Source organism: Camelus bactrianus, chromosome 9 (genome assembly GCF_048773025.1).
Source record: "Camelus bactrianus isolate YW-2024 breed Bactrian camel chromosome 9, ASM4877302v1, whole genome shotgun sequence".
Classification (NCBI taxonomy): Eukaryota; Metazoa; Chordata; class Mammalia; order Artiodactyla; family Camelidae; genus Camelus; species Camelus bactrianus.
In genome coordinates, this window is record NC_133547.1 from 46,671,881 (window position 1) to 46,697,434 (window position 25,554).

At 48.8% G+C, this 25,554-nt stretch overlaps 1 protein-coding gene and 1 long non-coding RNA gene across 4 annotated transcripts in view; one reads left to right on the plus strand and one right to left on the minus strand.

The window, feature by feature from the left end:
* Positions 1-14,921, minus strand: LOC123612537 (uncharacterized). Its single transcript, XR_006719789.2, has 2 exons — positions 14,784-14,921; positions 1-3,192 (listed from the first exon to the last, which is right to left on the minus strand). It is a non-coding gene; the product is annotated as an uncharacterized LOC123612537 (long non-coding RNA).
* The window catches only part of TENT5C (terminal nucleotidyltransferase 5C), a 21,608-nt gene continuing 10,078 nt past the window's right edge, over positions 14,025-25,554 (plus strand). The window contains exon 1 of one of the 3 annotated variants that reach the window (XM_045505850.2): positions 14,025-14,156. Coding sequence is in view for 1 of the 3 variants with exons in the window: in XM_045505848.2 (XP_045361804.1) it covers positions 14,192-14,548 (357 nt within the window). In the remaining 2 variants the exon portion in view is untranslated. The other 2 variants (XM_045505848.2, XM_010968086.3) reach the window with 2 other exon arrangements.

A 25,554-nucleotide genomic window follows, 5' to 3' on the forward strand; every position in this document is an offset into this window, starting at 1 on the left:
GAGCTTTGGAAGATTTTAATGTAACATTCTAACCCTTGAACATTAAATTTAGCAGAGTTTGGGAGTTGCCAGACCCTCTGTATAAAGTAACAATTCTCAAATATTCATGCATACAGGATCAGCCAAAGAACGGATTCGTCTGCTCTCTCAGTGAGCCCACATATTTGACCACACAAAAATATCGTATTTTTCCAAAGGCTGGATACCTGTTCTGGAATACTACTTGAAAAACCAGAAGTCTAAGACCTAAGAGTACTCAGGGTGGTGCCTGGGGCGGCCGCACCACTGTGATGTCAGCAGCGGGCACAGACGCCCTGCTAACAGGTGTTCTGTGGACTGTGGGGGTCGCACAGGGACAAGCCCTTTGTGGAACAGGCAGTGGAGCACGGGGGCTTCCAGGCAGAGGGCTGGTCCAGTTGAAAGAGAAAGGAGGAGGGTGGGAGTGTGCCTGGGGTGAGGGTGCATTAGGATTGTTTTGTTTATCAGTGAGGACTCTGAATGCAGCAGCCAACACGGGTGTGTCTTTAGGACACGAGAATTACCTTTCGTTTCGGCAGCGTGTCTCTTGACAAGCCCGGTTCTGCAAGTGAGTTTTCACTCAGGCTTCGTCACCCTTGCCCACCCTTCCCAGGCCTTGAGAGCAGCACCTTATTTATTTCATTTATTCTTCCTAATGCCCCAGTGAGGTTCATATTATTGTTCCCATTTCTCAGAAGAGAAAACTGAGGCACAAAGAGATGAAAGGGCTTGCCAAAGGCCACACAGCCAGCAAGTGGCAGAGCCAGACTACGAATCCAAGTGTACCTGATGCCAAAACCTTCCTCTTAGACCAGATTTCCTTAGATATGGTCCTTGGTCATCTGGAGCAACTACTTGGAGGGGGGCTTGTTGAAATAAAAGACCCCTGAGTCCCACCTGTAGGTTCAGAGCTGTAGGTTCAGAGCCTCTGGGGTTGGGCCATGGGAACCTGCCTTTTTAACAAGTACCCGAGGTGTTCCAATGGTCTCAAAGTTTCAAGAACAAGGTCCTAAATGAAGGAGGAAAGTTAACACCCACAGATGGGACTTCAGGTCAAGACTCCAGGGGTAGGCATCCTCCTGGGAGCTCAGCTGTTTCTAGTCTGAGAGGCACACCTCTTCCTCAGGTGACTGATACCAGGTCCGATCCCAGCCTGCCCTGGGCCCCTCTCCTCACAGGGGGCAGCCTTGTCCCCAGTACAGGTCCTCCCTGCTGATTCAGTACAACAACCGGAGCATCTTCTGGGTCGCGGTGACTGGGGATGATTCCGTGGGGCTGTGACTGTCTGTTATTCAAGCCTCCCAGCCCCCAGCAGCAAGAATGAGGGACAGGTGTCACCACACCAGGGTGGATGTGATTGTAAACAAGACAGCTCAGAAACAGACTGCTAAACACAGGAAGCCTGCTCCCCGCAGGCCAGGCCACAGCAGCATCTCACCCTATGCTCATTGGTACGTATTGTTAGGGCTGACGTGGTTACCAAACCTCAGTACCACCTGCAAGCACCAGACCTGTGATGACCCTTTCATACGGAAACAAGCCCTTTGGGAGACAGGCCATAACAGCTCCAGGCTCGAACAGCACAAGCCCTTGAGCTTTGGGAGCTTGGCCTGGGGTGAAGCTGCCCGGAACAAGACAATGAGAAAGGAGGGTGGACGCAGCCCTGGGAAGAAGCCCATGTCTGACACCGCTGTCCCTGAAGCTGACGGCCCCATCCAGCTGTGCAGCTTCAAGCTCTTGGCCCACCTCTGCTGTCCCTTGAGCACCTGTGCCCTGTGATCCCATCCCTGGGACCTCGGCTGAGAGCACCTGGCCCGGGGAGGCCAGCCTGGAAGCCACCAGAGAGAAGGGGCCCACACAGAGTCGCTGGTGCCAACCTCCCCCTCAGAGTCTTCCTCTGGGACTTTGGATCTTAGATAGCAGAGGCCTTGGGAAGCTAGGGGTGGGGAGCTCTAGAGAAAAGGGTTGCCAAGTCTCACGAGCTAACAGAAAGCATCGCTACATCGCTGAGAGGGCCGTTAGGAAAATGGGTCCCTAGAGCTGCCATGATGTGCTAGCTCCCTGGGTCCCGGGCGCTGTCCCGTCTGGGGTCTCAGTGGAGAAGCCGGTCTCCCCTGGACCCCAGCAGCCTTCCAGCTCAAGTGTAGTGAGAGAGCGTATTCGCTTGCATCCTCAGGGGCTCTCTCTCCAGCTCTGTTCCTCACTGCAGTGGGGGCTGATGGCCTCAGGCTCCAGAAAGAGGAAGGGGACAGTACTGACAAGGCACCCAGGTGTGACAGGCACGTTCCCACGGCCCGTGGGTTAATTTTCTGTCATCTTCACGGGCCCTCTGGGAGACGGGGAGGACAAGCCCCATTTACAGATGAGCCCCACATGGCCCAGCAGGAGGCACGATGCCGATGCAGGATTTTAGAACCTCAAACCCACGCTCTCTGCACATCCAGTCCTGATGCGCCGTGTATGTGAGGACCAGCAATGCATGGTCCTGTGTTTGTCTGCTGCAGTGGCTACATTTAAACCAAAACCAAAACCAAAACCAAAACCAAAACCAAAACCAAATAAACATGGGTCCCTGAAGGCCCTAGAGGTCACCTGACAGGTGGCCCCTGCATCATTTCTAAGGGCAGGGAGGCCTCCCTGTGCAGGAGAGCTCTGCCCTTGCTGCTCAACGAAAGACCCCTCAGCTCCTCTCTCTGCCAAGGCCAGCAGGTCCTCCTTTGTCAGGAGAGGAAACTGAGTCCCAGCTAGGGGAGGTCTCCTGGACTGTCTCTGACACTTTTGGAAAAATTCCTGTTTGCCCTACAAACGCACGGTGCATTCATTAGCTCATTTAATCCTCGCAACACCCAGAGGTGAGAGGTCCTCTTATTATCACCATCTTGTTATCTTGAGATAAGGAAGCTGAGGCTTAGCGGCGAGGTCAGGTAACTCTCCCGGAGAGACAGGCAGAGCTGGAACTTGAACCCAGCTAGTCAGAGCTGGGAGCCCATCCTTCTAACCATCAGATGGGTCCCGGCCCCCACCCTGCTGCCTTTGTTCTGCCGCAGAGAAGTGGAACTCGAGTCGGCTTAACTGATCGTCGCGATGCACGTGGTGCTGTCCTTCCAGGCCCCCCTCTTCCTTCACACTGGAGGGGCTTCCACTGTTGAGGCTGAAGTATCTGGTGTGTGGTCACTATGCAATAAAAGAGGGAAGGAAAGTTTTATTTGGAAAGCAAAACTAGTATAGGAAATGCCTACATGGAAGGTGGGGCCAAGGGACTTTGGGACCATGAAGGTTTGGAAGGTTGGCTTGAGGGAAGGTGATAGAAAATTAGGATTGTCCTTAAATTGTCAGATTTGGCACTCTTTGGTCAACATGACAGTTTCACTTTTTTCTGTCTGATAGTATTTGAGTTGGAAAAAAGTTGTTTAATTATATCAGATGCTCTGATTGTTAAGTATTAGAAAATACAGTTCAGTTTGCTTAAACACAGGGAGTCCTGGGCTTCTGGAAGAGAGGAGTTCCGTGGTGGGGTGGTCTTCTGGATTGTTTGTCCCTGAGTCTTTGGCACTGCCCTTGCTGGTGTGTAGACTTCATCACACATTGCCCTCTCTTGTGGCAGCAAAATGCCAACAACCATCCCAGGACTCACATCTCCACATCATCCTCTCCAGAAAGATGAGCATTTGTGGATTTCCTTCCTCCAACCACTGAACATAAGCTTGAGAGAACTTCTTATCCCAGCTGATCAAGGGCAAGGGATAGAATTACACTGATGGGCTTAGGCCCATCAATAGGACACTGGGGTGTCCACATCAATTCTACCCAAGCAACATGGCCGCTCCCCAGTCAGGGAAGGAGACGTGGGTGTGTGCACTGGCCAAGAATTCCCACTATGTACATTTTTCTATTATATCTTCACTTTCAAGTAAAGAACAGCAATTATTTTATGCCATCCCTAGTGTTAGATTACAGTCTTTCCCCACAATTGGCTAAAATTCATTTGCTATAATTCCCAATATTCACTAATTAAGAAGCAATTACTCCCCATTTCATAGACTGAAAAGATTAAGGCAACTTGCAATCATGTTTATATTATATATCTTGACAGAGAATTAAAATGATATCCTTCTACTGAACATCACAAAGCCTCAAACTTCTACTCTCCCTCACAAATGAGATGACAGATATTACTGGTGTGATCTTGAAACCAGATACTCTCACATCTCCTGGAGAATTGCAAACCCTGGTGTGACCTAGACTTTGCCCAGGGGTCCTGGACCATCCCCAAGCAGCCTACTCTGGCCATCAGCAGGCCCATGATGCAGCCAGGGGCTGGGAAGCCTGCAGCCCACCTGGAGCCATCATCCCCAAACCAAGAAAGTGAGCCATTGACCTCTCTGGGTTCCTTGGGGCTCTATAATTTTCTAGTGTAGAATCTGCTTTACATTGCTCTATGATTTAGGCGAGGAAACTAGTGATCATAAATTGGATCTCATAATCCAATGGGATCCCCTCCTCTGAACCCCAAAGGAACAGAGTGGTGCAGTGGTTCTCAAAATTTGGTGTCTTAAGACCCCTTTTACAGACCTCCTGGAGGACCCTGGAAAGCTTTTCTGTGTGTGTCTATTGGCATTTACTGTATTAGAAGTTCACACCGAGAAAATTTAAAACACAGAACACACAGCACACATTCCAATAGCCTGAGTGATGTCCTCACATGTCATGCAGCCTCTGGAAGCTTCCCTGTGTGCTCGTGAGAGAATGAGAATTCAAAAGGCAAATGATGACTTAGTATTATTATCAAAACAATTTTGATCCCAGACTCATGGGAATAGAACATAGATTTTTGAGAAAATGTGGTTTTGAATCAGACTGCCTGGGTTCAAACTCTGGCTTCACCATTTCATCTTTCCATGCTTCAGTTTCTGTGTAAGTTATTTAACTTTTCCATGCCTGTTTCTTCAGCTAGAAAATGGAGCTAATAATACAACCTACCTCCTGGGACTGTTGGGAGATTAAATAATATAAGTACCTATAAAGCACTTAGAACAGACCAGTATATAGTAAACATTATCCGTTATTAATGAATATTAATTACTATTGGGCTAAAATATTAGCTTTTCTTACTAACCTACCACTGTGAGTGTAGACTTTGGTGCCTTCCTCATGGGCTTGCCCATCTGCTTGGTTAATGGATACTGGTGTGCTCTGAAGCCCGCCATGAGGTTGTAAGTTCCTGGCAGCCAGTGTCTGTGGTCCCCAGGGCCGTGTCTTACATCATGGAGGAGGCCCAGTTGGCTGAATACCTGAAGAGCTGATTCTGCCTCAAATGAGCAGAGAAGTCAGAGCCAGCAGCCTGGGCTCCAAACTCATGGTGTTGGGGGCAACAGCACAAGTTAGCAGTTTACTCATCTGCTGTTGTCATCAAGGAGAGAATTAACTTGGAACACTGCATTTTCTAGATCTGGAATTCTAGAAATTCCAAACCAATCAGTGTGTTCATAAATGCACTCAGGAAACAATGTTAGACAGTCTCTATTGGCCCCTACAGAACCCCCCTCCATCCTAACTCCCCGCTCTGTGTCTCAGGGAGGCTGCCTTCTAGCAAGTGTACCCATCCACCTTCTGACTCTGGGGAGGCAAGAGACCAGCAAGCTCCAGGAACAGCAGTCAGGCAGTTTCCCTCCGGCTCCCTCCGGGGAGCTGACTGCTTTTCAACCAGAGGCTGCTGCTCCTGTTAGACAGCCCCCTCTTAGCTGCAGCGAGGCTCCCCAGGTCCTGGGAGCCGCCTCTTCTCGTCCCTTCAGGCGTAGGGTGGAAATGGCTCGCTGCCTGCCGCTCACCCTTCAGGGCTGCCCATCCCCTGTTACGCTTTCGCTGGACCTTGCCCACAACTAGGTAAATGGTTCCTTCACCAAGCGCTCCTCATTGCCATGTGCGAGTGTGTCGTCTGCTTGGAACACGTGTGTGTGAGTGTGGACCTACACATTGCGCGAGTGTGGAAGGGTAAACACCAAAGCCTCAGCTGCGAGATCCCGGATTTATTTCTTTCTCTGAACTTTCTGATTGTTTATCCACTGCAACTTGTTTGTGTTAAAAATTGTGTAAGAAATAGAGTAAAAATCCACAGATTTAGGAAATCTAGTGATTCCTGTCTAGGAGGATCAGGCTCAGGGAGACTAGAAGTCCTCAGATCCAGATCCTTCACAGGCAGATCTGGGCCCAGATCTACTTCATGGAAAGAAACTAAAGACACTGGCCATACCCCCTAGATCAGATGTCACGAGGATTAAAGGGATAAACGCATCTGCAGCTTGGAGTTCTTAATGTGATTAAAAAGAAAATAAGAGGCCCACTATCATTCCTTGGCTTTGGCCCTTTCACCTTGGCCATCCCCAGTCTTGCTGCCATCCTGACTGTGCGGTAGCCACGCCGGTGTCAGAGCAGAAGCGAGAGGGAGTGTCGGCTGTGGGGCAGGAGGATGGCTCAGCCTGGTGGTCTTAGAGCTTCGGCCTGCACAGAGTCCCCTGAGGCTGTGCCAAGTGCAGATTCTTAGGCGCTGACCCAGTAGGGCCAGGGATCTGCATTTAAAAGTAGCTGGCCCTCCTCCACTCCCACACGCATGCACGTCATGAGGACTGGCAGTGCCTTGGCCGCTGGGTCTGGGGTGCAGGTCCCTCCTCCTTGGGACTCTCATCCCTAAGCCTGAGTGAGTAGAGGAAGGGGGAAGGGGGAGAGGAGGCAGAGCTGGGTGGGACAAGGGCAGTCAGGACAGGCCCCACCAAACCTGCTCATCACCAGGAGGAAACCTACAAGCGGGACGTTGAACCGCCAGGGCGATTAGTGCTCCGGAAACCACGGGGACCCACTGGAGACTTTGACCGATGCCGTGTTCTTTTCCATTTCTTCTCTGATTACATTGATCCTGTACTTTTGCTGATGTTGTGACAGTCTAATTATAGACTTCTCGGCTGCTGAGCAAACAGTCGTCCCCTCTCAGTAAATCTGCCTGTTACACAAGCGCCAGCTCTGGGACACTGTCATTATATGCAGCCAGCCCCATGATGTGCTGGGCAGCCAGGCCACACACCGTACCTCCTTCACATCACGTCGGGGCTGTAGGTGCTGGAGGTAAGCCAAGCCGGGTCCCTTTCTTTCTTCCTTTCTTTCTTTCTTCCTTCCTTTCTTTCTTCCTTCCTTTCTTTCTTTCTTTCTTTCTTTCTTTCTTTCTTTCTTCCTTCCTTCCTTCCTTCCTTCCTTCCTTCCTTCCTTCCTTCCTTCCTTCCTTCCTTTCTTCCTTCCTTTCTTCCTTTCTTCCTTCCTTTCTTCCTTTCTTTTCGTCCTTCCTTCCTTTCTTTCTCTTTCTTTCTTCCTTCCTTTCTTCCTTCCTTCCTTTCTTTCTCTCTCTCTCCTCCCCTCCCTCCCCTCCCTCTTTCTTTCTTTCTCGTTTTATTTCTTTCTCTTTCTTCCTTTTCTTTCTCTTTTTTCTCACCCTTCCTCTCTCTTACTTTTTCTTCTTTCCTTCCTCCACCCTCCCTCCCTCCTTCTCTCTCCCTCTCTTTTTCTTTTTTCCTTCCTTTCTTTCCTTTTTTCTCTCTCCACCCCTTTCTTTGCTTTCTTTCTTGCTTTGCTTTCTTTTTTCTTTCTCTTTCTCTCCTCCCCTCCCTCCCCTCCCTTTTACTTTCTATTTCTTTTTTTTTTTTAACTTTTTTGTATTGAGTTATAGTCATTTTACAATGTTGTGTCAATTTCCAGTGTAGAGCACAATTTTTCAGTTATACATGAATATACATGTATTCATTGTCACATCACACAGGAGCTGTAGGTGCTGGAGGTAAGCCAGGCCGGGTCCCTTCCTTCCTTCCTTCCTTCCTTCCTTCCTTCCTTCCTTCCTTCCTTCCTTCCTTTCTTTCCTTCCTTCCTTTCTTTCCTTCCTTCTTTCTTTCCTTTTCTCTCCCCTCCCTCTTTTTCTTTTTCTTTCTTTTTCCTTCCTTTCTTTCCTTTTTTCTCTCTCTACCCCTTTCTTTGCTTTCTTTCTTTTCTTTCTTCTTTCTTTCTTTTCACCAAACATCGTCCATTCAGTGTCCAGTCTAAGGATTTTGAAGAGGAAAATTGTCACCTGACCAAGAATATAGAGTCCTGGCAGGGTGAGGCCAGCTGGATGGCCTCCGCCCTCAAAGCTTCTCAAGAATCCATTTCCTTGTCCTCCAACTTATAGGCTTCAGAAACTTGTCTGGATCTGTGTCCCAGAGCTAGGTGGATCAGAGGATGCTTATTCATTCAGGCAATGCTCACAGAGACAGATGTAAAGGCTGGAAGGAAGAGGTGCATGTTCTGGCCATCCAGCAGCTGAACCTCCTACTTCTGTTTGGAGAATTCTTTACCTCAAGAGGCAGAGCCCACAGTTAAAGCTGAAAATATCAGATAATTTGGTTTTTGAGCCTTCTTTGCAACCAAGGCTTGGGCACATGACTCAGACTCTGCTGATCAGATGCTCCCACCTAGATTTTGGATCAGAAGCTAGTGGATGGGACGCACAGACTCCATTTATCAGTGGGTGGCGGCAGTGGTGGGAGTGTAGCCACGGAACAGGCATTGCTTACGTCTGTGGTGATGTGATGGCCTCTTCTCTGGACCAGTTCTGCAGTACGATTTTTAAGCCTTGTTCCCAGTAGCACAGCAAACTGGCCAAGTTCTCTAGCCTTCCTGCAGATTCTGTGTGCTCCCCAATATTTTGAAAAGAATTCCATTTTGCTTAAATCATCCAGAGTCATTTCTAATTGTTTGCAACTAAAAATCTAAACCGACACATGGACTGGAAGACAATGTTTGAACGTTGAGAACTGCACTTGGTAGGTGAGTTAGACATCTAGCCGGTGGGCCGCCTCTTCCCTGGCAAGGTATGTGGGAATGGCGGGAGGCACAGACACCTGTGCCGGGAGTTTCAGGCATCACGGTGGCTGGCGAGAGAGACATCAGGGCCAAAACGGAAGGGCGGTTCAGAATGGACCCAGTGACTGGCCATGAGATATGAAGTGATCAGTTAACAATTTACACTTTCATGGAACACTTTTCCCTGAAGGGAGATTTGAAAACATTAATCCTCAGATAAGAGATGTGGGGCCCAGACATGAGGGCAGTCACAGCTAGGTGTCTGAACTTAACTCTCCTCTGCTCTCAGCCGATTCGCTTGCTAAGCTCTTCTAACAGTAAAGGGAGAAAACGGCCCCAGGTTGGCAAAGAGATAAATCTTGTGAGCCGGGCAACTGTTCTCACCTGCCTTCATTACCCGACTCAGTCAGCACAGAACTCCATGGAGCAGTGTTCGGAATAGGAAGCTGAGACTCAGGGGGCTTAAGCCATCCGACAGGGATACAAGCCATCTGACAAAGCCCTACATCCTTTCTCCAGTCTCACCGCTAGGGTGATGGGCAGGAAGGGTGTCTAGAGAGACAAGCTCAGAGGGATGCGGTCAGCCCTGCTCATCTTTGGCAGCTTCACTTTTTCTCTGGCAGTGCCACCCTCACTCCTTCCCCCCTTCCTGGCCCCTCTCTTACTGCCTTTGGGCTGCCCCGGTGCCCCAGTGCTTCCACTGCCATGCTATGCTTGAGCCTGTGGTCCTGGCCGCTCCTCCTCCCTGCCCCATCCAATCGGACCAGTCCTAGGTTCTTGCCTTCTGCTCTTTGTTCCAGATAAAACTCACACCTTCTTACTCTCAACCGAGCTCTCCTTCTGTGACGCCCAAGAAAAATATTGGCCTGAAGAAGCCTGAGAAGAGACAGGGATTTATTAGCAAGAGTTCTAGGTGGGAAGTGTAAAGCCAGGTCATGACTTAGCCCCACCAGAAACTTATGAGGGTGGAGACAATGCCACTGTCGTGGTTTTCAAATCTGGCTGCAAGGGCTGTGGGGCTCCTTTGTTTCTTGATCTGTGTGCTAGTGACATATTTGTTCAGTTTGTGAAAATCCACTAAGCTGCTCTTAAGATCTGTGCACGTCTCTATATGTCAGTGTACATCAATAAAAACTTTCCCTAAAAATCATTTTAAGATATTTAGACAAGGGCATTTTAATAAACATTTATCAAGGTGATCCACCTTGGGATAAAGTAATACAAAAACTCAAGACTTAAGAAAACCAATAAATGAGATAACAGGGCACTAAACAAAAGGTTTTTCTTGCCTTAAAAAAAAAAGAATTAATGATAGAATTTCTTTGCTTCTATTGAGACATAAAACTTTTTCAGTGTTGTGGCCACAAGCAAGTCACACCTGCATTTTAAAGACTGTTTCCTCCCTCGGCTTTTCTTCCCTCCCTTTTCCCAGCTTTCCTAGGTACTGATCTTTAAACCATTTTGATTTGGCAAGAAGGAGGCTCCAATAATCTTGGAAGGAAAGTTTTAATATCTGGTTCCCCATCCAAAGGGCAGTACCTGGAGACTTCCTGAGTCTCCTTCCAGCTCCAAGGTGCCACAGTTTTATGGTGTAGAAAGAACAGTGTGTATTTTAAAGAAACAAAACAAAACAAAAATGGAAACAAAATTCTATGAAAAATCAAGTAATGCCCCAGGACTAAAAAGGAGTTCAAAGGAAAAATATACACCTGTATAAATAATGAATTTCTTTCTTGGTTCTTGCCTCCTCCCTTCCACAAAATTGCCTAAGGTTTAGGAAACTAAATAAAATTTTACCTAAGCAAAGGTAAATTAAGCCATGATAGATCAAGTTCTAAGTAAGAATTTCTTTTTTTTTAATTAAATTGTAATTTTATTCAAATATATTAGATCATCATCCTAAAGAAAGAAAACAAAAGGGAAAATATTTCTATCTCAACCAGGTGTCATACTGGCAAATAGGAAAGAACTTCCGACCTGTGTTCTACCCTGAGGCCACTTGTGCTAATGGTATCCAGGAGGTATTGATAAAGTAGAGATGGTCCTAGGATCAATGTAATATAATAATTTATATTAATCTTATTCTGCTCATGTGTCCTAGATTTTTCTGGACAATCTGAATTTTAAGTAGCTAGTCACTTTGTTTTCTTAACTGAATTTTTCATTTAATAAATGTTCATTCATTCATTCAACAAAACTGCTTGCTAATGGTGCTGAGTTAATTAGATATTCATATGGGGAAAAAATAAATCTTGACCCCAGACTGCACAAAAAATTAACTTGAGATGAATCATAGACCTAAACATGAAGGTTAGGGCAATCAAGTTCCTAGAAGAAAATGAAGGAGATGACCTCTATGGCCTTAGGCTGGGCAAAGATTTCCTCAACAGGACATAAAAAGTACTAGTCATAAAAGATTATGATTAATAAATTAGATGTCATTAAAATTAAGAATTTCTGTTCATCAAAAGATAACATCAAGAGAATGAAAAGAAAGGCACAGAGTGGGAGAAGATATTTGTAAAATATATATTGGACAAAGGACTTGCCCAGGATCTGTAAAGAACTCCTACAGATCATTAAGACAGACAACTGTCTAGAAATAAGCAAAAGACTAGAATAGACAGTTCACTAAAAAGGCATCTAAATGGCCAATGAGCATATGAAAAGTTGCTCAACATCATTATCAGAGAAAGGTAAATATAAATCACAGTGAAATAGACAACCCCATTTTTCCATGAAAAAGACTGACAATATCAGTCCTGGCAAAGATGTGGCGCAACTGGAAATCTCCTATCACTGGAATATAAATTGTTATATGACTTTGGAAAAATGCTTGGCAGTGCATTTAAAGCTTAATATGTATATACATTATGATTCTTCAATTTCAATACCTGGGCATAAACCCAGCATAAATGGACGTTATGTCCACCAAAAGACATATATAAGAATGCTTGTAGGTCAGAGGGCACAAAGGTTCAGAATAAGTGCTGGGGAATCTAATGTACAGCATGGTGACTATAGTTAATAATACCCTATTATATGCTTAATTTGCTAAGAAAGCTTATCTTTTTTATTTTTATTTTGTGTATGTGTATGTGATTTTTTGGGGGGTAATTATGTTTATTTATTTATTTTAATGGGGGTACTGGGGATTGAACCTAGGACCTCATGCATGCTCTACTACTGAGCTAAACCTTCCCCCCAAGAGAGCTGCTCTTAATCATTCTCACTGCTCCTACCCCCAGCAAATGGTAACTATATGAGGTGATGGGTATGTTAATTAGCTGGGCTGTGGCGATCATTTCACAGTATATATGCATATAAAAATAACAAGGAGTACACTTTAAATATATACAATTTGTATTTGTCAAGTATACCTCACTAAAGCTAGGGGAGGAACAAGATTGTTTGTAGCAACTTCACTCATGACAGGTCAAAACCTGATGCAACCCAAACATCCACTGGTGGAATGATGCATAAATTATTGAATATTTACATAATGAAACAATACACAGCAATGGGAAAGAATGAACCATTGTTACATGCAACAACATGGATCACATCATAGACACACTGTTGAGTGAAGGAAACCAGATACAAAAGTACACACACTATGTAATTCATCCACATCCAGTTCAAACGTTAGTAAAACTAACGTATGGTGACAGAGCTCAGAAGAGTGGTTACTTGTGGCCACTGAACGGGAAGAGGCATGGGGAAGCTGGAGATGTTCTCTACCTCGATCTGGGTGGCAGTTACATGTAGAAATTCATTGTTCTGTACACTTTACAGAATTTATTCCTCAAAAACAAAAAGTTAAAAAAGATAAGGTCATATATCCTAATTTCATGTCCGACAATAGAGTCACTGTGCCTTTCCTACAAGCATTCATAGTGATATCCCATCTCATTAATGTTCCAGGGGACCTCCCCCTCCCCAGAAAAGGCATATATTTGAGAGCTCTATCCTGGCAGACACTGAGAGCCATACTTATTTCAGGCAGGGATGGAAGGGGCCAGGTAGAGAAACACTGCTTCTAGGAAGTAATCTTTTCCCCCACCACCGAGCTAAGATTAGTACAAGCTCAAAAACGTTTGATAAATAACAGCTACTACTTGATATAAATAACATTTAGCACACACTTTATATCAGGCACTGCACTTCTATCTTTCCATTTCCTTATTTAATACTTACATAACCCAACAAAGCTGTTCCATTTTTAGCCCCATCATACAGGTGAGGAAAAGGAGATTTATGGAGGGTTGGTTAAGTTACTTGCCCAAGACCTTACAGATAGTTAGGTGGTGAATGGAGATTCCAACCCATTAATCTGATTTAGAACCTGGACCCGAAACCACTCGCTGCGGAGTGACTGGATGGTGTCCAAGCCCCGCCTGCATGTTATATAACATACACGACTGAGCCCTGGGACATTGCGAGTCGCGCTGAAGTTGCCGCGACGAATTCCTCCAGACCCTTAGTCCCACTAACTGCACACAGGTGGTAACCGCGCCAGAGAACCAACTGTGCCGGCCTTTCCCCAATGACTTCCAGCCAATTTGCTTGGGGAATCAGGAAGGTTCGCCCGGCTCAGAAACCACACGTTTTTTTTTTCCAACTTCAAAACACACGTCGGAGGTAGGCGTGGGGGTTTCATTCCCTAGTCCCAGAGAGAGAACCAACGCGAAAATCCCCAGTAGAAGCAAAAGAAAAACAAGCCTGCGAGAGAGCGGAGTAGAGATGAGAAAACTTGTGGCGGCGGAAGTTTTGTGATCGGAGTAGCAGAAAAGAGCGTAGTGGAAAGTGGAAAGAAAGGGAGTCCCTGAAACTACGAAGTTAAGGGGGCGTCGACGCAGCCCCTCTCTATTGCGCCTGCGCAGTGCTACCTCCTTGGGCACCCCGGCCCCGTCCCGCAGCCGAAGATTTACTCGTCTCTCGGCAACCATTCACCCGAGGAGCCAATCAGAGGGCACCGTTCGCCCTGCCCTTGCCGTCAGCGCCCAGGCGGAAGGATCCCGTGGGCGCCGGCTCCTCCCCGCTCCGCCCCTCGCTCCCTCGGGAGGGCTGGCTCAGGGGCGGGGGTGGGGGCGGGGGTGGTGGCGGGCGGGGGCGTGGTCAGGCCGTATAAGAACGGAGGGGGCGGCGGCAGGACGGCTCACTTGGTGCCGCTGTCTGGGGGCTGTAGTGACCGCGCCGCTCCTGCCGGGGGCTGCCCACGCCAAGGACCTGCCTCTGTGGTCTCCTCCCCCGCCTCCCAGGTGAGCGCAAGGCCCACTCCTCCAAAGGTGCGAGGATGCGTGGTTCCAGGGAGCCGCGCACTCTGCCCTCGGGGGTCTGTCCCTGTCGAGCGGAGCTCAAGTTTTCACCGTGCCCGGTGGGAGCCCGGGGGGCGGAGGGGAGGTGCGGACAGGTGTCGGGCCCCGTGCTCCCTTCCCCTCCAGCTCCCGCGACGACACCTCCCCCTACGAAGCCCGCCCCCGAGGGCCCAGCGAATCGCTCCGAGGGGGAGCTACAACTTTCCAGAGACTTCGGCCGGGGCTGGCAAACTTCAGCGAGTTCCTGCTCTGCGCGTCCCGCAGGCTGCGCGCCGTCCGGGCGCGGGCCGGGCGGCCGAAGAGTGTGCGTTGGGGGCCTTCAGCTCCTCCCTGGGGTAGGACGGCGTCCGCACCACCCGTGCCTTGCTTGAGGTCTCTCGGGCTCGCCCCGGTGCTCCCGCGGGCGCGCACGCCGCGGCCCGCTGGACCGGCGCGAATTCGAATGCAGCGGTTTCTGAAGGCGCAGTTAGAGACTCCGCGGTCAGGGGCCGCATCCGGCTGGGGAGGGAGGGGCGCTTCCCAGGCTCGGTGCCAGGACCGGGGTTTTAAGGAGAGGGCGGAGATCCCTACCTTTTCCTGGACTCGCGCTAGACTGGGGTCTCCGTGAGCAGCAAAGTGATCCAAGCGAGTGACTCGTGCGCTGCGCTTCTCTCGGAAACTTCTCGGAATACTGCGTCTGTGACCTGGGTCCTCCCCTTTTAGGAATGAAACTTCCTTAGCCTGTAGACTGAAAGCCGCGGCCGTCAGTTGGCTTGGCTCGCGGGGCCGCGGGCGGCTTGGAGGCACAGCTGCCCCGGGAGGTGTCACAGTCCGGATCGCGAAGGTGGGAGGGAGTCGGAGGAGGGAGATGGACCTCGCGAGTACAGGTTGGTAGCCTGTACACCGAAATGCAGAACGCTTGCCTGCGGGAGAAAACAGCCCGGCGCTACCTCGAAGTGAGGGAAGACTTCCGGGGAAATGCCTGGCGAGTTTCTCTGGAAAACGCGAGTTGACCCATGCTCACTAGAACCGACTGCTAGGGCTGGATGCCGCGGAAGGGATCAGCTCAGTCCCCTTGCCCACTCTTTTTTATCTGGAGAAAGGCTTCTGCAAGGCAGACTAAATCCTTGTATTAAGCAGGGACCTGCTGCCTTTTTAAAGTTTGTTTGTTGTGGAGTTACAACATGCAGCTGCACTTTAACAGTAAGCGTTTATAAAGACTGTGAAATCGTTTATATTGTGGCAGTTGGTATTCAGAACATTTGGTAGGTGAGTTGGGAACCAGAACCTACCCAGGAAATGAAGTTAAGATTATTAAATCCTCCTGAAGTAGACTCCTGGCGCGGCCCAGCTGCCCTGCAGGGGGAATGTGAGTGGCCATTGTTGGCTACACTAACCTTTCAGCGTGAGTAACTTGGCAAGGAAGTGAACCAGGCAGCAAGCCAGGCAGCCGTCAGGGTGGCAGGAGCACTACCTACCAAGAATTGTGCTGTGTCTCAAGCCCCTGGAGGTGTTACTGGGGGAGTGAGACCTGTTCCGGGGACCCTGCCATGGTAGGGGCTGGAGCAGGGACTGGAGAATGCTGACTCTTCGTTTTCAGGGAAGCATCTGAGCTGGACCAGCAGGGTTTCTGCCCTTTGACATTTTTGTTTGTGAAGATGGGAAGCTTAGTGTCTCTGGAGTGAAGCGTTTACTTGAGATAACTGAAACCTTGTGTCTGAAGGCATACCCATGTCTTCAGTTTAGTCTCAGTAAGGCGTTTTTAGAAAGAAGATTTTGGTATATTGTATGTAATTGTTCAGGTAGTTTTTAGAAAGATTTTGGTGTATTGCATATAATTGTTCAGGTAGCTGTCAGGTAAAAAATAAAAAATAATTTTTTTCTCTGCTAGGAGGCCTCTAAATTGTTACCCAACAAAGGTCCCTAATTTCATGTTAGCATGTGCCCACAGAGCAAACAGCTACACTCTGAGTTTCTTCCACAATACCTACCTTGTATCCAGAGATTGTTAGGGTGACACTGAAGGAAAGGATTTGGCTCTTGGCCTGTTTGTCAGAATGAAGATGATTTGGTTGAGCACCCCTGGCACTCACTACTTACTGGCCTCAGCTCTACTGTGATTGCAAGTAGCCCCTGAAATCCCATCCTGTGTTGCAGAAGCTCTCCCCTACCCCTGTCCCATCTCCCAATATTTGCGCCCCACTGAGCACACATTCCCCAGCGTTCAAGGCCGGGCCAGATTGTGCACATTGTGCAAGGCCCATCAGAGAACAGAGGAGTCCTCACACTTCTGAGAGGCCAAGGAACTGCCCAGCAGTAAAGATAACTTAGAGTGGACTGCAGTGCTCTTGTTCTCCCAGGGCCAGAAACTGGGCACGTGTGATACAAAATTAGGAAAATGAGCAGTTGGAAAAAATAAGCGTCAAGTGAGCAGTACCCTGTCTTCATTTTCTTCTCTGATATGTTGTGTGCATGGGGTCAGTCATTAAAGAACTAAAGAATGACAAGCCAAGGGCTCTGATGCGGTAAGAGCTTTGCGTGTGTGTGTGTGTGTGTGTTACTGAGAGAACTTCATCTCGTGGATGCCTGGGACTGATTTCCTGAGTTAAGTGTTGGGTTCCTCAGTCTCATACTGGACTCTGGGCTGTATCTGTTGTTTTGTTGTTATGGGCGGGGGATGGGGATTAAGGGGAAGCAGTGCAGAGTCAGAGGGGTTACTTAGTATAAAGCATTAGTCTGGTTAGATAAGGTCCATTGCTTTTTTTGTGCTGTCACTGAGGTAAACAAGGCAATATAGACATATGCTTTCTGCCTTCTTGGTGCTTTGACTGTAGCATGTTCAATACATTGGCACAAGCAGTATTGTGATGAAGCAGACATCTCTGTCTTCAAAGAGATGTTCATGTATTTTAAAGCCACTTGGGTGCAGTGGTAGAGCTTATCTGTTGTGATGCTGCCAGAACTTCTGGTCTCACACTTTTTTATCCTTTCACTCCATGCATTCATAAGGAAGCTTATATTTGGAGTTTAAATGGTTTAGGGGAAGCATCTTTGTATAACCCAACTGTGTGAGGAAGCCTTACGAATTGTTTAAAATTAATAGATTTTGTACAGCTGGGCCCTATAGCCTGTTCTCGAACTGTTTCCAGAACTTCTTGAAACAATAGGACAAAACTAATGTGAAGAAATAATTGCTGATGTTAAGCAACTCTCCGGGTAGGATGTTTTCTAGTCTCAGAGCCTTTTGGAGTCTCGGTCACCCAACTGCGTAAAGTGTTTATTTCTTGGATGACAGTGACTGAGTCCGTGAGTGGTTAAATGCTTCCTTGGCAGTGGTTTGTGCCAGGTGCCAAGGAGGCCAAGGGGATGGGATGCGGAAAGGCTTGTGGAGACACTCTGGATGCAAGTGGAGCCGGGTCGGCCTCAGGACATCCTGGAGGCACGTGGGTTTTGCCAGTTGGTCGTAACTGCTGGCATGTGAGCCCAGGAAGGCAGGGGTCTGTGCTCAGGGCCTGGTGCCCAGAGCCGCCCGGGGCACAGGAGGTGCTCCTGATAATTGGCTCCAGGGCTCTGCTGGCCCTCGCCTGCCATTCCTCTCGGAGGGGGAAGTGCACATGAGGAGATGGCGGCCTAGTGGGCCCCGGGGGCTGGAGCCAGTTTTTGGATCAAAAGTGGGAAGCCCCAAAGGCTGGGTGGCTTCTGGGCCTTTTTTAAAACGGAGGCCTCTGGGGTGTAGGTTTGGAGCCAGAGGGGCAGTGCGGACCCATTGGGCAACAGCTGGAAGTCCTCAGGGTGACCTCCAGACCCTCCCTCCCAGCTCATCCGACCCTGCCTTCCACCCCAGCACCAGCCTCACACAGCGCACTCAGCCTTTCTCTCTCCCCATTCACTCCTGCCAGTTCTGCTGAGTCTTCCTCTTTTTAGCGTTTTGTTTCCCATTGCCATCGCTGACCTGGTTTCAGGCTGCAGACGGCAGCTCATCGGAGCTGGAGCCGGAGTGGAGCGCCTCCCCTGCCCTGGCCAGTTCTCCATCCTGCCCCTCCAGCACCACCTTAAGAGCTCAAGGACCTGCCCCCCTCGGAAGATGCACTCCTTTTGGGGACCTGAACCTTTCTGCCTTCTCTTCATTTTATACCTCCCTTCCTAACTGCCCTCCCTTGCCTCCCAGATGCACACTCAAATACCTGAACAAGTGAACACTTCTCTCTCCTCACCAAACCGTGTTTCAATCCAGCTTTGAACCCTTCTCAAAGGCTTCTGATCTTATCCATCTGGGGACCCCCTTATCCCATACCTCTTCTCATCAGTACTGCTTTGCACTCCTGCCTTGTCCCTTATTTTCTAGTTTTTAAAAAAATCTTGCATTTGATGAGCACAGAAACATCCGTATCTGTCTCTATATTCACTTCCTGTAAACACATTCTGAGAAAATTACCCATGAATCTTGAACTGCTCCCACCCTCTCGTGTTACCATAAGCTTCTCTCACCTTGTGCAGCGCTTACTGGATGTGAGAAGGGGTAATCCTCCAACTCGCCTGGCTGCCTGCTCCTTACCCCCAAACACACCCGGTTTGTCCCTGTCCCATGCCTGTGGTGGTTGAAGAAGTGTGGGCATTAGGACACAGCAGCTGGCCGGCTGTGCGCGCACTCAGCCCGTCCCAGGAAGAGTGCTGGTCCCAGAGCAGAGATGAAGTGGGCACTCACTGAGCACCTGCTGTGTGTTCAGGTGCCGGCCTTGGGTTGGGTGGGGCACCAACACTGCTTCTGTCTCCCATGCCCAGGCCCTTTGTGGTCTTGATACTTGTCTCCTCCCGACCTCTGAGGCTGCTTTAGTTGTCAGGACACCTGGGTTCTGGTCCTGGATGCACCTCTACCTCTTCCATTTCTTCATGGTAATAAGAACAATAGGCCAGTGCTGTCCAATAGAAATATGAGTCATAATTCAGTTTCTAGTAGTCACATTGAAAAGGAAAAAAATAAACAGGTGAAAATAATTTTATTTAACCCATATCAAATATTATAATTTTAACCTGTAATCAATAGAAAAACATTACTGAGTTATTTTACTTCTCCACATGTGGAGTCCTTAAAATCCAGTTTGTATCTTCCAATCATCCATGGCACATCTCAGCCTGGACTTGCCCATTTCAAGGGCTCAACAGCTTGTGGGAACAGTATGGGGTGGTGCTGGTCTAGCCCATCTGCAAAAATGTTTCACCCTCCAATCCTGATCCTCCTGGTGTGGGAGACCACAGTTAACACGGAAGTTTTGGACGGAGAGTGTGAACTAGGATCTAAGCTCTGCAGCAGTAGAGATCTTGTTCTCTGCTGTTGCAGAACTTGGTCTCTTGCTGGATGGTTCCTCAGCTCCTCGAAGGATGCTCGGAACATTGTAGACACTCAGGTATCTGAAAGAACGAAAAGAAGTTCAGTCACTGGGGCCAGCTTGCTGCTAATCATTCACCATGTGAGTCAGACCTGACACTACAACACAGGATGTTTGAGTCCTAGTCCAGCTCATTCTTTTGTTTTTCTGTAGTTCTTAGAGAATAATCATAAGGTAATAGGATTTCCAAGAACTGCAGATAAAATCTTCTGAGGGGGCAGGGGACCAGGACTCCAACAATTTATCAACAAATAAAATTTATCAATAATTAAAGTTTGAAAATGCCAGAGGAAATAACTTTCAAGTGAAAGATGTGTGTGAGAAGCCTGATGGCAACAGCACATGACTCGGTAAACGCTACTTTAGTGATGATCATCCCAGTGCGCCGTATGCGTGGCTTGTCCGGCTCAGGCAGGTAGGGACACCAAAGACAAGGTGAGTTGGCCACCGCAGGTGTGGTTAGTACAGAATTAGGTACCATCCCACGGTCTCACTCCTTCCCTTTAATCCCACTCCTGCAACTCCGTCCTCTGCCTTCCCACCCAGGTTTCTGTTTTTCGTAGTATTTGTGCTGTTGTCAGAGGGACCATTGAGCCTGGCGATGTTCACTCAGGCTGCCGCCTCGCTCAGTACCTGCAGGTCAGGTACCTGCTATGTGATAGTTAACTCTGCAGGAAAAGAGCTACGCAAAACTGAAACTGTATGCGTAATTAGCATCCTCACTGAAATGGAGGCAGCTCATGCTTAGGTATCGGCGAAGGAGGTGTGTGTATGTCCAGGGGAGGAGGAGAAGTGCTGCATCTGAGTAACTAAGAGTTGCTTGTCCCTTTCCTGATGAGGCCCAGGGATGCTGCTTGTGGCGAGATGCAGCTTTTAGCTGACTGAGGTCCTCATTTTGGACAGCTGACAACTATTGAAAGCTCTGAACTGGAGAGTTAATTGGTAAGGTAGCTCGTGGATGCAACCCTTGATAAAAAAAAAAAAACCCTTAAACCCCGTGGATTGTGTGTAAACTTGTTCGTCCTTACAACAAAGCCTCCTAGGAATCGTCCTGTTTTTCTCGGCCTGGTCAATCTGTAGGGCCGGCCCTGGGGATCTCTTTAAATGAGTTCAGACCAGTCACATCTCTGATTTAGAAAGAGGCATTTGATGGGAGGAAATGAGGTACCCAGTAGCAACAAGGATTATTTCCAGTTCAAGTTGTACATGTCGCATTTAATCGTGCTGACACCTTGGAAAAATCAAGGCTCCCATGCCTCGCTCCCATCCAAAGATATCTGTGTTCTGGCCTTGTTAATATTTACATTTGCAACAATTCAGGATATTCTTTTAAGCACTTGAACTTCTGTGGTGTCCCTGTTATAACATCTGGGCCAGTGTTTTGATTCTGTTTCATGCTGTTTTGCAGCCACAGCATGAGTTCTCCCTGTGTTATCTCTCCAGCCACACTTGCTCAAGCATCCTATTTTGAAAGACAGGGAAGCACTTTAAACTGTTTGGAGTCCTCACGGGGCGGGTGGTGTCTGTGGGCAGGGCCCTGCTGCTGATAACCATGAAGACTGTATGTTGGCATCAGTGGGGAGTGAGACCTCGTGAGAAGCCCCGGGCAGCATCCCAGTTGCTGTGGGAATCGAACTAAATTTTTTGACTCTAGTAAACATCAGTGTTAAATGGCTAGGAGGATGCTGGTAACCCCGAGAAAATGGATTCAGGCCTCCGGCTGAATGTGCTCGAGCAGAGTGAGAAAAAACCACCTGCGGGGTTGGTGTCACTGGCCCAGAGACGGTTCCCTGGGCACAGCTTTGTGGTATGTGACGCTGATTCCTTTGAACTGAGATAGTGTGTTTGTGGGTGTTTGGGCAACTGTAAACATAACTTTTTGGGAAAAGTTAACAATATATTTTAGTGTTCTTTTAATAAACAAGGCTTTATTTTATCTGGTTCTGTTGCTTTGGGTTGCCTACTAGTCTAAACTCTTAACTCCATGTACGTTAAACCCAGGTGTGCATCTTGGTTGTCTGTAACCTTGCAGTGTGTTTGGGGGCAGTGGAGGAGTCTCCAGAATGTGACCTCCTCCCAGGTGGGCTTGGGGCCCCACTGAGGGGCTGGCAGCTGGTGGACGGAAGACTGGCTCAGGCTGCCCCCTGGACCTAGATAACTCCGGCTCTCACCCCCCTAGGAATTCAAGGAGTAAGGGAGGATGTCTCTGCAGAAGGCTGAATCCGTGTTGACCCTGGTTTTTCTCCTTTCTGACTACTAATCTGTTTCTGCGTGTATCAAGTCTGTGGTCATTCCAAGCGCTTGGCGCGCTCTCGAGGATGAAAGAATCTCAAGGTTCAGACCACAAACAGGTGGGAAAAAGGACAGGTGTCCAGTCTCAGGTTCCACGTGCATGTGTTGGTCAGGCTGTTCCAGGCTGTTTCTGTTTTCAGGTCTGTTCCAGCTCTCCTTCCTGTGCCAGCCCTTGGGATCCTAACCACTTCTTGCAAACTTACCTACCTTCCCTCTGCAGCTCCAGTTGGGTTGTCTGTTTCTTAGATCTGATAAAAGTGCCCTCTTGTCTGCAGGGGTGTCCTGTTCCGTTGGCTTCGTCAGCAGATTCACTCCTGATCTTCCAGCCACCAGAGCGAATCCCAGCAGCCATTCCTTTCGCCCGTGAGCAGGGCACGTGCCTTGGTTGCAGACCCAGATCAGGGTCAGCCCATTCTTAAACGCTCCCTTCTGTACCATTATTTTTTCCTCCTAATGCTTGTCTGCTCATCTAGCAAGCTGACCATCCCAGCTCCTCCACTCTGGCTTCTCTCTGCCTTCCTGACTTGCCTTCTCTGAAACCACCACTGCCCAGAGCTCCGTCACGAGTGAGGACCCTGGCTTTCCTCTCTCAGCCCTTGTTCCTTTACAGCAAACATCCGCATAGCTGTTAGCGTGTCTGTGCTTAATCACATGCAATTCTGGTGGTTCCCACCAGGCTGGATACACCCGCACGTCCATGATGGTTTTGTTGGCTGGGGCGGGGGTGGTTTCTGTCCCACCAGTTGTAGATACTTTAGTTCTGGCTGCTTCTGCTTTGCTTTCGGCACTTGCCCTCTGGCCTTACTCCACACGGGGGACCTTCGCACATCTGGCTGACTTCTTTCCCGCCATCTCAGAACAAACCTTCATACCTTTCTTCTCTTTTTCTCTCCTCTTACTGCCATATCCTTCCTACAACTCCTGAGCACCCAGTTTACCTTCGAAGCCCTGCCGCCACCCCAGCACATGCATGCGGGCTGTCCATCTCTTAGGAAGCCTCCTGAGGCCCATTTCTGCCACTTGCAGCAGCGCATTCTTGGACCGTTAACAAAGCACGTATCCCCTTTGCTCCCCAGTTTCCCCGCCCGCAAAGTAGGGACGATAGTCGTCGGGATCGGGTGAGTCAGTCCCGGTGAAGCCCTTGCAGCACTGTCTCGCTGCTGTTTGGGAAGCAGTCACATAGTTTGGTGGCTCATGTTCAGGCGCCTGGCCAAACATCTAGTCACATTTGGCGTCCCCTGGCTGTGACCAGCTCTACACAAAGAGCCCCTGGAGGGCTCTGCACTCGTCAGTACCTGCCAGAGCTTCCGAGGAAGTAGTAAATGAACCCCAGTGGCACAAGGCTGTGGGTGAGGATAGTAAAGTGTTTGTGTTGTGACACAGCCAGTGTGTGTGCCTGCCCTTGGAGAGCTGGGGTTCCCACACCGTGGCCAGTGAGCTGCCTTCTCGGTGCCTCTCTGAGGAGCCCCTCTATGCTCCGAACACGGACCCATGCCTTTGCTCGCCTGGAGTCTGCACTCAAGCAGGCAGTAAAGGGTGCTTGACTCAAGCGTAGCTGCCTTTGGCATGTGTGCATGTGTGGTGGGGACAAGGGGCGATGGGAAGATCAGGTGTCATAGTCACGTAGTGAGCAGAGTGTAGCTTTCTCCTTTTTTTTTGGATAAGACCAATAAAATTTGCTGTTTTAGAAAGGGTCACTTTGTTAGCAGCAAGACCTGGCCATCCCCGTGTACGTGTGGGTTTGTGGTGTGAACTTACTGCCCTCTCCCCACCTCTCGCCTGCCAGCGGCAGAACTTGACCTTGGTGGAGGTTGTGGCCAGTTCCAGGAGTCAGAACTGTTAGCTCCGGAGTCTGGGGTCAGTTCACTTCATCTTTTCTGATCTTAGTCGTCGTGAAAAGGGGACAGTTGTCGCTTCCTTGGGTGCTTGTGAGGATGAATAGGGATGGACGTGAAGTGGCTTGTACTGAGAACCCTTCCATTGGCTGGTACACACCCCTCTATGCCTTCATTTTACAGGAAAAGAAAAAAAAAAGAAATAGGCCCAGAGTTGTCATTTCACTCACTCAGCTGGATGAGGGAAGAGGCGGGAGAGGATATTATGACACATGTTGCCCTCTGCTTTCACTTCTGCCTAAATTCTCTAGGCCTTTATACACAGTAAACTAGTTTCTTCCTGCTTAAAAGGTCCTCTGTTGTCCACGGAGGACAAGAGTTTGTGTGGAAGATGCCAGCCACGGGGCCATGGGATCCCCCCTAGCCAGGAGCTGGGGACAGCAGGGATCTTTGTTCCACAGACACACTCCCTCGGAGTCTGTCACCAGGCTTGGTCCACTGCCCTGGCTGGGTCTCCACGCTGAGCTGGGAAGTGTCACTGGGAGCATCCAGGCCGTGGGGGAGCATCCAGTTATCAGTGAGAGGGAATTTTGTCGTCAAAGGAGCGCCGGAATGTGTTTGAGTTTCTTTTGTGTTCTTAAGCCCACAGCAGGGTCAGAGGACGAGGGTGTCACTCAGTTGTCTGTGGACTGGATGGAGGGCTGCCACGGCTGAGAGCGCCTCATTTGACCACAGCGTTCCCATGAAGCCTTCTGGAGCTTGCACGTTAAACGTCGCAGACCTAGGCTGAAGTATATGCTGCCTTCAGCTTCGTGGATGTGCGTGTCCACATGTGACGGGGCTCTCTGGGCAGGGTCTGCGTCTTAGTGCCAGGCACAAACAAGGCTTGGCGTTGCCTCAACTGAGCGCTGGGCCGTAAGGCCGGGAAGTGCTACAGACGCTCTTACTGTCCGTCTGTCAGGCCTGCTCGCCCGCCTCGAATCCCGCCTGCTTTCACCGCCTCTGCCCCCCTTGTTTCTGGGGTCTAAGTAAGCTAGGAAGCAGGACTCTTTTCCATGAGGGCTCAAAGCGGTTTTCAGATCAACCTGCCTTGAGTGTCCCAGGCAGCGGGAAACAAAGGTAAGTTAGACATCAGCTTGTCCTCGGGGAGCTCGGTTTAGTCTTTGGGCTCAGTTTGTCTATCCCTCTCACCTTTTGCTGCCATCTCTGCAAACCTGTTTTCCAGGAATATGTGTATTTTATGCTGCTGCTGCAGCCGGATGATAAAAGGGAATTCAGGGGCACCCGGAGGTGCCGATCATCATGAGCCAAACTTTTTAGAAGACTATGTAGCTTAAGCTGAGTAGGCGGTTGGTCATCCTCACTTGTGAAAAGGTGCCTGAATTTTCAAATCAGTGAGGAGTCACGGTTCCTACCTTTCCCAGTTTCTCCTGTGCGGAATAACAGTGAATCTGCTTCTCTGGTAATGAAAGGAAATCAAACACTTTGAATTTACCAGGCTTCAGATGGATTTTTTTTTTCCTGGTTACCATTTTATTAATTCTGCTAGTTAGAATTTTCCTGTTGTGATTTGAGAATGTGTGTTTCACGTGGTTCTTTTATATGGGGATTATATCAATGTTGATCTCAAGTGGTTAATTAAAACTGTTACACTGTGCTCTGGTGTGCTATCCAAGCACTAAGGGCCTATGACTTGGATTTATTCTAGTAATAAATGTATTCTAGTGTTGGTCTAAGTAACTTAAAAATGTGCTTTTGATACTTGAAATTGTTTGGATGGGTGGGGGGCGGGGAAGAAAACAAAAGATTGCTTTCTAACAGGCCTCAGTAACTTACTTTGGGCTCTTC